Source organism: Octopus sinensis, linkage group LG3 (assembly GCF_006345805.1).
Source record: "Octopus sinensis linkage group LG3, ASM634580v1, whole genome shotgun sequence".
Lineage (NCBI taxonomy): Eukaryota > Metazoa > Mollusca > Cephalopoda > Octopoda > Octopodidae > Octopus > Octopus sinensis.
Window position 1 is genome coordinate 99,773,231 of NC_042999.1, and position 15,000 is coordinate 99,788,230.

Here is a 15,000-nt window from a genome sequence, read left to right on the forward strand (position 1 = left end):
CAATGTCAGTGATCTGGCTGAAGGAAGTATTCGTATATAATGTTTAGAAACATTTTATCAATTCGATATATATATATATATATATGTGTGTGTGTGTGTGTGTGTGTGTGTGTGTGTGTGTGTGTGTGTGTGTGTGTGTATGTGTGTGTGTATGTGTGTGTATGTGCGTGTGTGTGTGTATGTATGTATGCATGCATGTACGTATATATACATAAATCCATACATATATACGTACATACATATATATATATATATATATATACATACATTCATACATATATACATACATGTATATATATATATATATATATATATATATATATATATATATATATATATATATATATATATATGCATATATATATACGTATATATATATATGCATATATGCATATATGTATATATAAATACATATATATATATGAATATATTTGTATAAATATGCACACACACATATATATATACATCTATATACATATATATATACATATATATGTATATACATATCTATCTGTCTATCTCTCTCTATCTCTAAGTGTGTATATATACATATATATATATGTGTGTGTGTGTGTGTGTGTATACGCACCCAAAATACATTTCCTCCTTACACGTTTACACATCTGTTAACGTCTGTCTCTCAATGTGTCTAATCATTTACACATACGCACAAACGGAGTGGGTTAAGGTATGAATAGGAAAAAGGAGAAAGGTAGGTGAACAGGAGAGAAGTGCAGATAAAATCGAGAAACATGATATAAGTTATCCAAGGAAATGTATTCCTTTTACGGACTTTATTCTGCTGCAAGCTTTAAAGCTTAATTTCTGTTTCTTACCTCAACTGGACGCTTTTTTTTTATCAAAGCACCAGCTACATTTGTATTGTCATCAATTTTTTTGACCACCAGAATATTTCATGGGCACTGACTAGTCTCTCCCAGACAACTATGTGTGAACCGAATGCGTACGTGTATGTGATTGTGTACGTGTGTGAATATAATACATATACACTCACATATTTACATGCGTTTATTTACTTAAAAATACTTATAGAAGCAGACATGCTGTGCAGCTAAAAATTATAGCTAGAAAACAGTCTGGTAGACGAATGCTGAAAGAAATTAAAACACTGCTAACTCTATGTCACAGAAACTATACTGAATGAAGACACCAGTCAACATGACATGAAAGTTGAGTCAACAGTCTCATTCGAAATATATTATGTTAATAATATAATTGCTTTGAATTTATGCGAAAGTAATATTCACCGTTTATTTATTTCTCTATTTATTTATTTATTTATTTATTTATTTATTTATTGAGAGGATGGAAATGTTACACTATCTAGATAACGTTTCTTAGGGTTTTCTACTATTTAAAGTAGTACAGTATTTACACAACTCACTGGATCAACAACTAGCTGATCTCAGATACGTATATTGTGAATCTAGCCTCCTAGTACATTAATGTAATATTAACGAGAACCGAAGGTTCAAATATCCACATATTGTTGGCCACGGCCTCACCACTTCATCTCTATTATATACATTCAATGTATTACAAAATTGTATCATTAGCAGCCATCTTAACATGAGAGGACTTTATTTGTTTTCACAAACAACAATCAATGCACATCCTTTCACTAACTTCAAACTGGCCATACAACTATTAATTAACCTTTGTACGAATAATTAATATCAAGCAAGTCATAAATGTTAACAACGATTTCGGTGAAGTGAGTCAGAAACTGTTTACAGGTCACGCAAAATTACAAATATTTTACACATCGCTTTAGGTTATAAATCCATGAAAGAGGTCGGATATTTGTTTCAAATATTTCATTTTATATTAGAACTGATGTTGTTACCTGAGCCGTGTGTTTGCCTCAAGCACCAAATTAACCTTTTACAATCTACACAGTTGCAAACATTGATACAAGCAGATATAGACACATATATGGAAAACCTGCCTATATAATCATACAGGAATGCACAAGCAAATGCAAGCAAACAGGAAAAATGATATCACTTCATTAGTTTTGTGGAAATAAATTAAATAAAAGCAACAACAATGGTAGATATTAATCACGCCAGTTCCCTGTATTATTTACTTCATTAAGATGTTTCTATCATGGAAGAGTTTAGGACAAATAAAACATTCTCAATAACATCAATTACTTGGTTTTTTCCTTACTTCTTAAATACACATACATACAAACATATGAGTATACGTGTGTTCGTATCTCTCTCTCTCTCTCTCTCTCTCTATATATATATATATATATATAGATATATATATATATATATATATATATATATATATATATTATATATATACATATATATAAAGAGAGAGAGAGAGAGAGATACGAACATATATATATATATATATATATATAAACACACACTTATATTTATATATATACATATATGTATATTTGGCTATGTCTCTGTGTGTCTGTGTATGTATCCATAAACATATATACAAAAGTCCCTATACATATATGTTATATATATTTCTAAATTAATTCATGTATAGAAGTTTATTTATTTCTCTTCATCTGTGTTCTTTCTCCTGTGCCTCACTGTCGCTCTCGGCGAGTGTGACCTTCTGCCAGTTAAAATAATATAAAATGTCTGCGTGAGTTCATATACATATGGTGGGGTTGCGTGCTTGTGTGTGTACAAATATGCGTGTAGACACGCGCGCGCACACGCAAGCACACAGACACACACACATATATATATATACTATATATGATATATTATGTATATATCCTCTCACGCACATATATATATATATATATGTGTATATACATATATGCATACTTAGATATAATCATGCAAACATACATACGTACGCACGTACATACACACATACATACATACATACATACATACATACATACATACATACATACATATAGTGGTTGTGACTGTTTTTACGCTGTAATACGTATCACGCCTTGATGAAACAATCGCTATGTTGTTTTATTTTGCTTATCTTAAATATGTTTGACAAGAAATAATTGAATCTATAGTTTTGATTAGGAACTCAGACAACATTGAGTACAGGTTACATTGTTGATATGAAAACTAGACAATGATATTCATAATCTAGCTGAATAGGTGACAATTGCTTCTCCAATTCTATACTCATGCTATGAATATGTGACAAACATTTCAACTGTCAAGATATATGATAAGAATGTCTTCTACAATGCCGTATGAGTAAAAAGAAAAACAGAAAGATAAACCTCAGGTTGTCTGAGTATGATTTGCGTTTTACAATTTACATTCATAGTTGATCACGTGAGATATTTTTGTTTTAATTGTTATGTATAAAGTATTACTGACTTGTATTGTCCAAAGGATAGTATTAGCTTTTCAACGCAGTGCAAGTAATAGATAGTACTCATAACTTATGCTGTCCCTACTGAATTATTACACTTGATACGTTTGCTTAGGGGAAACCGCAGTAAAGAGAAGAGAAAGGAAATTAAAAAAAGAGTGAGAGAAAATGGGGAAAGGCAGAGAAAGTGCCAAACGTAACGAGGAAATGTCCATGTTTAGTATATGATACATAGCAGACACGATGGAAAAGAATTAGATCAAGTTTTAATAAATTTTGTAAGAATTAGGGTCGTAATTTTCTGTTCAAATAAAAACTGGAAATAATTGAGTGAGATTACGTTGTAAAAACATCATTTCAAATCATCGTGGCTGGTAAGTAAAGTTAAGCCTATCGATCGGACATACTTTTTTTGTGCATTCTAGATTGATTTTGTGTGTAGTAAACTTATTGTAACTACATGGGAACATGCTGTAGTGTAGATAAAATTTGTGCACAGTCATGTATCAATAATTATTCAACAGTAACGTATTTTCTAACCATGATCACGAAGTTTGACCTTTGGAATGCAGCGTGCAGTTTTGTCAATGATATAAAATGTTGATTGCCGTATGTTTTTGGGAGTGAGTCACACTTATGTGTGTGCGTATGTGTGTGTATACAATTATGTTCGTACTTATGTATGTATGTATGTATGTATGTATGTATGTATGTATGTATGTATGCATGTATTATGTATGTATCCATATAATGCGAAGTCTCGTATTTGCAAATAAAGAACAGACATTACATCTGTTGCTTTGGAGTGGTGCACGTGTTATTCTGTCGGATTTCTTATTAGAAGAGAATATTTCTTTGTGCAGTGGTGAAATTCAACGTTCATATGTCCTCACTGCCTGTTGTTTCCGATGTTTCAGCTAATAAAGCTGATGTCTGGCTGTCGAAAAGAAGCCCCCACTACACACACATACACACACACACACACACACACACGCACACACACACAAACACACGCACACGCACACACACACACATATATATATGTACAAAAATATATATATACATATATATATATATATATATATATATATAGGACTTCAGAAGCAGTGAACAACACGAAGTACGAAAACAAATGAGTTAAATGCGCAAGCAACGAGAGAAAAAAAATGAAAAACAGGAGAAGTAACACAAATAACGACCCTTCATCAGTTGTCAGCTGTCTATCTACTCCTCATTTCGAGCATTCGATGAAGGGTCTTTTTTTGTGTTACGTGTCATATTTTCCCTTTTCCTCTTGTAGTTAGCGCATTTAACTCATTTGTTTTTGTACTTCATGTCGTTTATTGTTGTGACGTCCTGTGCCCATATATGCATATATATATATATATATATATATATATATATATATATTATTTATATCATATATAATATATATATATATATATATATACATATTTATTTTTATATGATTTTATATATATATATTAATATATATACATATATTATTTATATGATTATATATATAGAATATATATATATATATATATATATATATATATATATATATTATATATATATACAATATATAAATATGAAGCATACGTGAATGCAAATATATGAATGCATGTGGTGTTTATGCGTGTGTATGCGCGCGTGTTTGGACGTGTGTGCGTTTGTTGCTTGGCATGAACAATTTTAGGAACGAATATTTTCGTGGTTGAAATCTATTTATTTACATGTATTCTTGATTTGCTAACCGTCATTTCCACCTAGATTATCTGATGAATCTTTTATTATTTCAAAAGTATTTTTCAGAAAATATCACTTATGATATAAATTACACTAACATCTCTCTTCTCTATTCCATACTATTTGTTGTGTTAAAAATCAATAGCAATATAACTATTATTAAACATTGTGATGATGAAAGAAATAATTTTCTAGGATTTCCATTTGTAGATTCAGACTTAAATTTAACTTTTTTGATAACTCGTAACTAAACCTCACTCAATTACGCACTAAAGGATGACAGCTGAAACGGATCTCAATAAAATCTAAGATGCAAATCGGGATTTAAATAGGCGTGGTTGTGTAGTAAGAAGTTTACGTCCCAACTACATATTCAGGGTTCAGTCCCAATATGTGGTACCTTGGGCAAGTGCCTTGTTGTGAGTAGATTTGGTAGGTGGAGACTGAAAGAAGCCCGTCGTATGCATATATATATATATATATTATATATATATATCACGTGACTGACCAGGCTATCAGATTTTGCTACACATCGCTGGTCACAATGCGTTTCGCATTGTTTTAGCCTGCAAAAATGACGTCACCCCGCTGGCTAAGCGAGCAGGCCAATATATATAACATATATATATATATATATATATATTATATATATATATATATATATATATATATATATATATAACATATATACATGTATGCATATATATATATATATATATATATATATATTAATATATATTTATGTATATATGATATATATGTATGTATATATGTATGTATATATATGCATGTGTGTATATATATACACAGACAGAGAAAGAGAGAGAAAGAGATACAGAAATAGCTGGAGAAAGTACAACCGATACCAATATATCTAAGTTGCTCCATATATATCAGGTAGAATCCTGAACACTATGTCTGACAATGCATCAAAAACTGATATGAGTAAAGGGGAACGAGACTTTTCTATGTCCTCTATTTTTTTATCTTACCACGAATTAGTCATTCTCCTTGAGTAAATATTCCTTTTAGCACACTGGTGGATCCGCTAGAAATATAAGCCTAGCTATCGTACATAAATGTTCATTACATGTTACTTAAGTTCATACACTTTAGAACCAAACTGGATATTTCATAAGTTCCCGACAACAAGATTAGATAATGAAACGGTCAACCGGTATCTCACTTGTTTGTCAGAGGACACCATTTTGAAAGTTAAAAAAAAAAAGGTGAAATATATCACACATAGGAAATCTCCAATTCTGATTGGATATACGAGCATTTATTAGCACTAAGAATTGATAATCATCGGATAATTGTCTTTAGGATACATTTTCGACAGTCAGTAAATCAGACACAAGTTGTAATTCGTTTTTTGTTACCATCTTTGCAAATGGCGAAGAGATGTCTATAGATGTTACGAGGTGATATGAATACTATTTCATGATTTAGAGTGTAGAAAAATTAATTAGTGATAAGATAAACCGAGGAGATAATTTACTAATATCCAATGTTGTTGTTGTCGTAGCTTATGCTTTATCATTGTTGAATATGGTTTGGAAAGTTTTTGAAATCCTGGTTCTATTTGTTAGTGAGATTAACATTGAATATGAGTCACAAATTCGGTTCCCACCGTGTATGGTGTTCAAAGTTTCAGTGACCATGGCACAGTTGTTTAGTTAGAAACGATTAAAGAGTAACCTGCCAGAATGCATAGAATTGCCGGCCCCGAGTTTTGATTGGTGTAATACATTCTCCATTCATGTAGCATGTAGTGTTTTCTGTTATGCTTTATTTGCTTGGATCATTTGGACTGCGGCCATGCTGGGACAGTACATTAAACTACCCCAGTCCTTATTTTAATACCTGGTACTTATTCTATCGGTCTATTATACTGAAGTACTAAGTTATAGGAAGTGCACAAAACACTGGTTCTCATGCGGTGGGGAACACAACGAAAACAAAACGTCGCTTGAGTTATATATGATATGTACATTATCGAATGCATCTAAAGCTGTCAGTCTAATCTGCATAACAGTGCACGAACTGACAAGGTTGATAATTAATTAGTTACGCAATACACAAATAAATTGAATTATTTGAGATGTAATATAAGACAAACTTTCTGTATGTTTATTAAAAAGATACATGTTACACCGCATTTCAAATTGAACAGATAAAAGATGCACAGTGCGTTATTAATTCATTAATTGGTTATCCGAATTTTCAGTTCATTACACAGGTATGCAAATTAGACCAACAGGTTTAGTGTTGTCCGACTTCTTTGACATAGTATATAGCTATAGTCATAAAGTATTACTGTCTGTGGACATAAATTAAGTTTTCATTGTATGTTAATTCTCTAAGATTAGAAAATACTCAAATAATCAAATCAACACCTCTTTTCTGTCCACGATAAGATTGAAAATCTATGGTGAAACAAAACATTTTATTTTGCGGAAATGTTCAAATTGCATATTTATTCCCAAAAGAGAAATAGAGATCCTTAACCTCCAGTGGCTGACATGCTAATTAGCCAATAGCTAGGACTCTAATACTCCGGATCAGAGTAGACCTGGGAACAGGTTACACACACCTCAAAACCCTGAAATTCTCGTATCAGGACCCAACGTCTGGATGGATTTTAACGTCATACGCAGGACTAGCACTTGAATATATATATATTAAAGTATATATATGATGTACATGTATGTATATATATATATATATATATATAATATATATATATATATAATGCATATATATATATACGTATGTATATATGACATACATGTATATGTGTATATTTATATATACGTACACACACACACACATATATATATACATATATATATATATAATATATATATATATATATATATATATATATATATATATATATATATATATATGCGTATGAACATTATATCACATTCAATATAATATATATTTCATACATGTATGTACATTATTTATAATATGCAACCCACAGAAGCATGTATATATATATATATTATATATATATATATATATATATATATATATATATATATATTGGTGGAGAAATTACTATACGTCTATGACATATCCTTTACGACAAATAAAAACGTTAGTCATGATTGTGATATATACTCCCTCCTGGATAAAACGCTAGTCTATTACTGATAATATTCCCAGAAGATTGGCCAAATGTTTCACATTTATGAACTATGTCACGTAGAATGTATTCTCTTCGTAATACATAAGTCTCATAAAATATACTATATCTCCTTATTTTTGCTTTAGATAAGGAAAAAAAATGTCATGTTTACAATTAGGAAAGAAAGGTCATTTTAGCAAGATCGATTAATGCATTTATTTATCTCTAAATAAAGTTACTCTTCCTTTCATTCACATCTTTGTGTTAATCTATACAATTGAGATATTATCATTTGGAATGACTGCCAGAAACATGTTCATTATATATTCCAGAGTAATCTTTTTCATCTTGCATTACTATAGCGTACATTTTTAATTATCGTTGTTTACAGAAAAAAGGTTAAAATGTAAAACATATAAATAAATCCAAACACGAAATTTTGTGTTATGATTAAGAATTTAATAAGTTGAAATTGTAATAGTGAAAAGATGATAGATTATTATTAAATGCCTTAAACATATTTGACAGCCTCTAATTATGGCGTTATCAATAACTTGAACATATACCAGTCTTTCAATATATCAAAGCTAGTTCAAAAGTATATAATAAAAATAATCAGTAATTTTGTAACTATGAATATGAAATCTACTCTTGCAAATGCAATATTGAAAAGCAATTATTTTCTTCCTCTAAAGGTGTACTTGAGGTGAAATTAGTAGTTTTGCTTTAAAATAAAATATAGCTAGGAGGGGGCAAGTGTGCGGATTTATTATTTATAAATGTTAAATTCATTACCATACGTATTAATAAATATGAAGGTAAATGACTGTCTGATCGTGCGCGGTACCCTATACGTTCCTTTCCGATTGTAGCACTATCCGAGTATGAAATTTGATGTAGTTGACGTATATCAACTATATTTATTGATTGATGTTTATATATATATATATATGTATATATATATATATATAGGCGCAGGAGTGGCTGTGTGGTAAGTAGCTTGCTAACGAACCACATGGTTCCGGGTTCAGTCCCACTGCGTGGCATCTTGGGCAAGTGTCTTCTGCTATATCCCCGGGCCGACCAATGCCTTGTGAGTGGATTTGATAGGCGGAAACTGAAAGAAGCCTGTCGTATATATGTGTATATATATGTATGTGTGTGTGTGTTTGTGTGTCTGTGTTTGTCCCCCCTAGCATTGCTTGACAACCGATGCTGGTGTGTTTACGTCCCCGTCACTTAGCGGTTCGGCAAAAGAGACCGATAGAATAAGTACTGGGCTTACAAAAGAATAAGTCCCGGGGTCGATTTGCTCGACTAAAGGCAGTGCTCCAGCATGGCTGCAGTCAAATGACTGAAACAAGTAAAAGATATATATATATATACATAAAGAGAGAGAGAGAGAGAGATACATATATATATATATATTATATATAGATGCGTATGGTTTAGTAGTTAGCATGTTACCCTAATAATCATAAGATTGTTGTTTCGATTCCTGGACCGGACGCTGCGATGTGTTCTTGAGCAAAATACTTAATTTCGTGTTGCGCCAATGAGTGAGTAATCCTGCGACAGACCAGTGTTCAAATTGGTGTGAAGGGATACATAAACTAAGGAATTTGAGGAACCGGCTTTATAAGCCATGTGCCCTTGGCTCGTAAATCACCTTTGATCTTGATCTTTTGATATGTTTGTATACCTGTATACACACATATATAAACATATGTATGTGAAACAAATTTGGAAAATTTCTTTTTCCCTTCACTTCCATATTAGCTCCAACATATACATCATGCAATCTGAAAAATATAGGTTCCAATTGCACATCAAGAAAAATAAAAGAATATGAAGAATGTAAATATCACATCCCAGAAGATGATGAGGCAGATTACCGATCGAAATATGGAACTTCCAAATATTCTCTGTTGTTGTTAGTTCTTTTCCCATTAACATTCATCGCGCGAATCCGTGTTCAAAGGCATTTCAGTCTTCATCATGTCGCCTTCATATAAATTGTTTTAGATTAAACTGCCAATTGTTCTTTAATGATTTTAAAGACAATACGTTATGATTTTGAGAGATTTTGCTCTACTTCTTGCAAACCGAGTGAATACGTAGGAGCTACTTTACTGGATCGTATTAGTTGGTTGCTAAAAATTAAAAAGGATGATAAATTTTACTTGATGATTGGGAGTTGATTCTCAAAGAATGTTTTCTCTTCTGCTCATCAGTAACATTGTGTTTTATTTGCACATGTATTTCAAATAATTACGTTAATCTGTTCACTGCCTTCAAATATTTCTACTTTTTATGCTGTGTTAACCAAGAAATGTGTTTAAAATCAGCAATTGGAATTCCGCTTTCACAATAATATCTCATTATTAGCTGATACTCTCAGATTTTATATGAGTTGTATCCCATTTTATTTTTTAAGGAAGATATGAAAATTTAGATTATTATTGTCGTACAAAGTTTTAAAAGAAACTGATGTTTGCTTTGAGATATTTGATCATAAAGTGAGGTTGAAGTGACTCAAGCAATAAAGGAAAACGAATGGCGGATTCTATTCACTAGGAGTTTACCCCATCTCGACTGCATCCACATAATCTTGAACGTTTCGTGAAAATAGAGAAGTTAGGTTTCAAAGCATAAACTCTGTAAAAGAAAACACTGTAAAAGAAAAATCTCTAAAATATAGTTGTATTAAGAAAATTGAATATAGGTGATATAATTTTTCGGAAATTTGCACCAATACAAAATATCCTGTATCATACTGATTCCTTCTTCATAAATACAAAGTGGAAGATGAGCGTTAAAATGTACTCCTTATATGACTTAAATAACAAATTTGGTGATATAATTTTAGGTGATATAATTTTTCGGAAATTTGCACCAATACAAAATATCCTGTATCATACTGATTCCTTCTTCATAAATACAAAGTGGAAGATGAGCGTTAAAATGTACTCCTTATATGACTTAAATAACTAATTTTAATATCTTTACTATTAGGTTGTCAAGTATGAAACTTGTAGAAAAGAAAAAAGTTTGCTAAAGTTTTATAAACACAAGGAATAGTTTTATTCATCAAAGTATGCAACTACATTGTCAACACATTTTGCCATTTCAGCGGTATCTTCTCCAACCCGGAAATGTAAAAGCCTGGCAATCTAGAATCAATAAAATCTTGGAAGGCCTGGTTTACAGCATCGTCGGAATTAATTATTTTTTTCCTATCAAAAAGTTATCCAAATTCTGGAAGAAGTGATAGTCAGTGGGGGCAAGATTAGGTATGGTGGATGATGAACTTCCAACTCCTGTAGTTTCGCCAATCTCATTTTTGCGGTGTGGTCTGGCGTTGTCTTGCAATAAAATAGGAGTGGATCTGTTGACTAATCTAGGCTGTTATTTTTCTTTTGTAAGTTTCTGCATCATTTGGTCCACTTGGCTGCAGTATACTTCGGCCGTGATTGATGAGCCAGGTTTAATGAAATCGTAATGGATCACACCTGCGCCAGACCACCAAACACACACTATCAGCATCTTTTGATGAATTTTGCTTTTGGGACTGTGTTTTGGTAGCTCGTCTTTGTTCAGCCATTGTGCTGAATGTTTACAGAAGTTGTATTGGTTCCAGCGGTTCCATGTTACAATTTGATTGAAAAATGATTCATTTTTGTGGCGACAAAGAAGCATTCCAAATGTTGCTGTTTCTGATTTCCATTGAGTCAATGGGGAACCCACTTATCCAACTTTTTCCACTTTACTGATTTGAACTATGTGAGTCAATATTATTTGCTTGCTAACACCAAACAACAATGATAATTCACGGGTACTTTGAGATGGGTCTGACTCGACGGTGGCTTTCAGTTGTCATTATCCACCTTTGATTCTAGTCGATTGCATTGCTCATTTGTAAGGTCAAAGTTACCAGAACGAAATTTTGCAAACCAATTTGATACTGTCTGCTGTTTAATACTCCATTAATATTTCGAGCTGTTTGTGATACTGTATTTCCAAGAAAGAACTCATATTTCAAAACTGTATGAATTTCCTCCTTATCCACCTCTAAACAAAAATAGCAAAAAACGATTTATAACATACTTTATAAAGCGCAAAATGAGTTGGAATAAAGAAATAGATGTGTCAGCTTTCAAACAAAAAATAAAGATTGTCAAAATATAATAATGGCGCAATATGAACAGCTGTGAAAGTTTACCATATACCTTACTACAAATTTCATACTTGATGGAACTAATATTTCAATTTCATGAACTACTATATTTGTGTATATTTTAATTCTTGCTGTAATTTAGTTGCTCATTTTGAATTGATAAAAGGTGGGTTTTTTTTCAAATTATATATATATATATATATATATATATATATATATATAATATTGTGTGTGAAATTTGATTTAGTATTTCTAAATTGAATTTTTTTTCCCTGGAAGTTTGGATTTTTATTCCCTCAAATAATTATCATATATATATATATACATATATAGATAGATAGATAGATAAATAGATAGATAGATAGATAGATAGATAGATAGATAGATAGATAGATAGATAGATAGATAGATAGATAGATAGATAGATAGATAGATAGATAGATAGATAGATAGATAGATAGATAGATAGATAGATAGATAGATAGATAGATAGATAGATAGATTGATCGGCACCTACACATACATATATTGTATGTATGTATTATCATGCCATATATATCGTCAAATGACAACCACTCACAAGTAGATATGTTATTTAGATTTAAATTCAAACAGATTCGCCATAAAGGATGTGGATAAATATGAAGGCGAAATAATATTGATAAATTTTAAAGGTTATGTTTTCGAATTTAGAATTGACCAACCATAGTTGTTGACATTTATAGATCATATCTGAATGGCATGAGTGTCTATGTGTGTTTTCTTTCTCATGACGTAGCATCATATTTGATGTAGCTTAAATGAATTAAAAAGAGGCTATGAGTAAGTATGGATTAGTATGAGAAGTAAATTAATACCTTTAGTATGGAAAGATATGTTTTCTTTTCCTTAAGCCATGAAGAGAGTATTTGAGACAGAGGTAGAGGGGAGAGAGAGAGAGAGAGGAATGCTGAGAGGTGCTTTGTGATAAGATTAATACAAAATAGGTGGTATAATAAAGTGAAAGAAAAAGAGAGAGAAAAGAAATGTAAAAGAAAAAGAAAAGAGAGTGAGTTATAAGGAAAACGTAGGAGATACTATAAAAACATAAAAAAAGGTGTTGTACTCAGATTATGGGTGGTAAAAGTGAAACAGTAAACAGAAATAATCAATTATGACTGCAAAGCAACTGCGTGGAAAATAGAAGTGGTAGTTGTTTCATATTCGTTAAAGCAGTTTTAAGTATGCAAAATGAAAATATCATCTAAATATCACGAAGGTCAAACTGCTCTATAAGATAAACCAGGCGGTAAGGTCACTGATCTGTTAATAACGTTTTTGTTTGTTTTCAAGAAATCGTTATTTCTGTCATTGCTTTTCTTTTTGATAAAACAAGTTACACGATATCCAAGCGAAGTTATGTCGCCTTTCAACGACTGCTAAATATGCAAATAGGCCAATCCACTGAAAAGCATAGTGGGTGAGTAATAAATATAATATGCTTCTTGTTGTAGCTGTTGTTGTTTAGCTCAGGGTTATTCAAAGACGGCTATTCTAGCCATAACCATACCGTTTACATTTTACTTGAAAAATGGATCACTAACAAAATTATGTAATGTGTGTTTTAATATAATTTCTCTATTTTCCATGTATAGTAGGGTGGGTAAAGTGGCAGTGGTTTCTTCAATGGGTTGTATAAATATTAAGTCTATATTTAAATTTCTATTAAGTAAAACGACTGAACATAGAATGTCTAGGTAAGACATTATGACTTGTTAGTAAAAAGCAATTGTCTTCATGTGTTTTATAAAAATAGGAAATAAGTATAGTAAGTAAACTCTGATCAAAAATCAGCCACAATTTACAGCTACCTAATGACATGAGTAACATATGTAATAAAGTATTATGTTGAATTAACTGGCGCGACAATCACCAGACACCAGACAGATTAATAAGCTTACTAAAACTAATTCTGACTGGTCATGAACTACCTGACCGAAGTAAAAATGTATTAGACAGTGTACGGATTTGACAAGAAAGAAATTAATTTTGCTATGCTAAAGATATAACACTGAATCAAAAAAGAAATGTACTTAGACAAATTAGTTGATAAGATCCTAATGTTTGAGTGCATGAGATTAATATAGCATTGGAGGTGCGAAACGTACAAAAAGCTCCAATATATTTTTATCCCTGGATGTTTTAGGTTAAATTTCGGTGGATTTTTCTTTGCTTTTATATCTGATTATATTTTATGAAAGTAGCATATAACTAGGTTGCTTTATTCGGCCATCAGTTCCACGAACGGCTGATCATTCTTCTAAAAATATGTCATTTTGTGCATTATTTTCACAATGGTACAATATAAAACTTTTCTCTGAATTCTTGAATAAGTTCAATAGGCTTTTCTTGTAATAAAGTCTAAAATACATTGCCAAGTTTATTGTGTAGGGCGTAGTATTAATTTTATAAATGTATAACATATTATTAAGGAAAAACTCACCTATATTGTGTTTGTAAAAAGTATATCTTAAAAATTATTTTGCCCACCAGTAGAGCTTGTACCGTTGATATTCAGCCCCCCAACCGGAAGAAATATTTGATT

The 15,000-nt window shown here is 31.2% G+C and overlaps 1 protein-coding gene across 6 annotated transcripts in view; it reads left to right on the plus strand.

Moving 5' to 3' along the window:
- The window catches only part of LOC115209507, a 630,823-nt gene that overhangs the window by 88,207 nt on the left and 527,616 nt on the right, over window positions 1–15,000 (plus strand). Inside the window, exon 3 of one of the 6 annotated variants that reach the window (XM_036501201.1) lies at window positions 1,054–1,124. The exons of the other annotated variants lie outside the window; for them this stretch is intronic. Coding sequence (XP_036357094.1) covers window positions 1,054–1,076 — 23 coding nt within the window. The 3' untranslated portion in view covers window positions 1,077–1,124. Of the gene's footprint in view, window positions 1–1,053; window positions 1,125–15,000 lie in introns of those variants that run through there. 6 annotated transcript variants of the gene reach the window in all.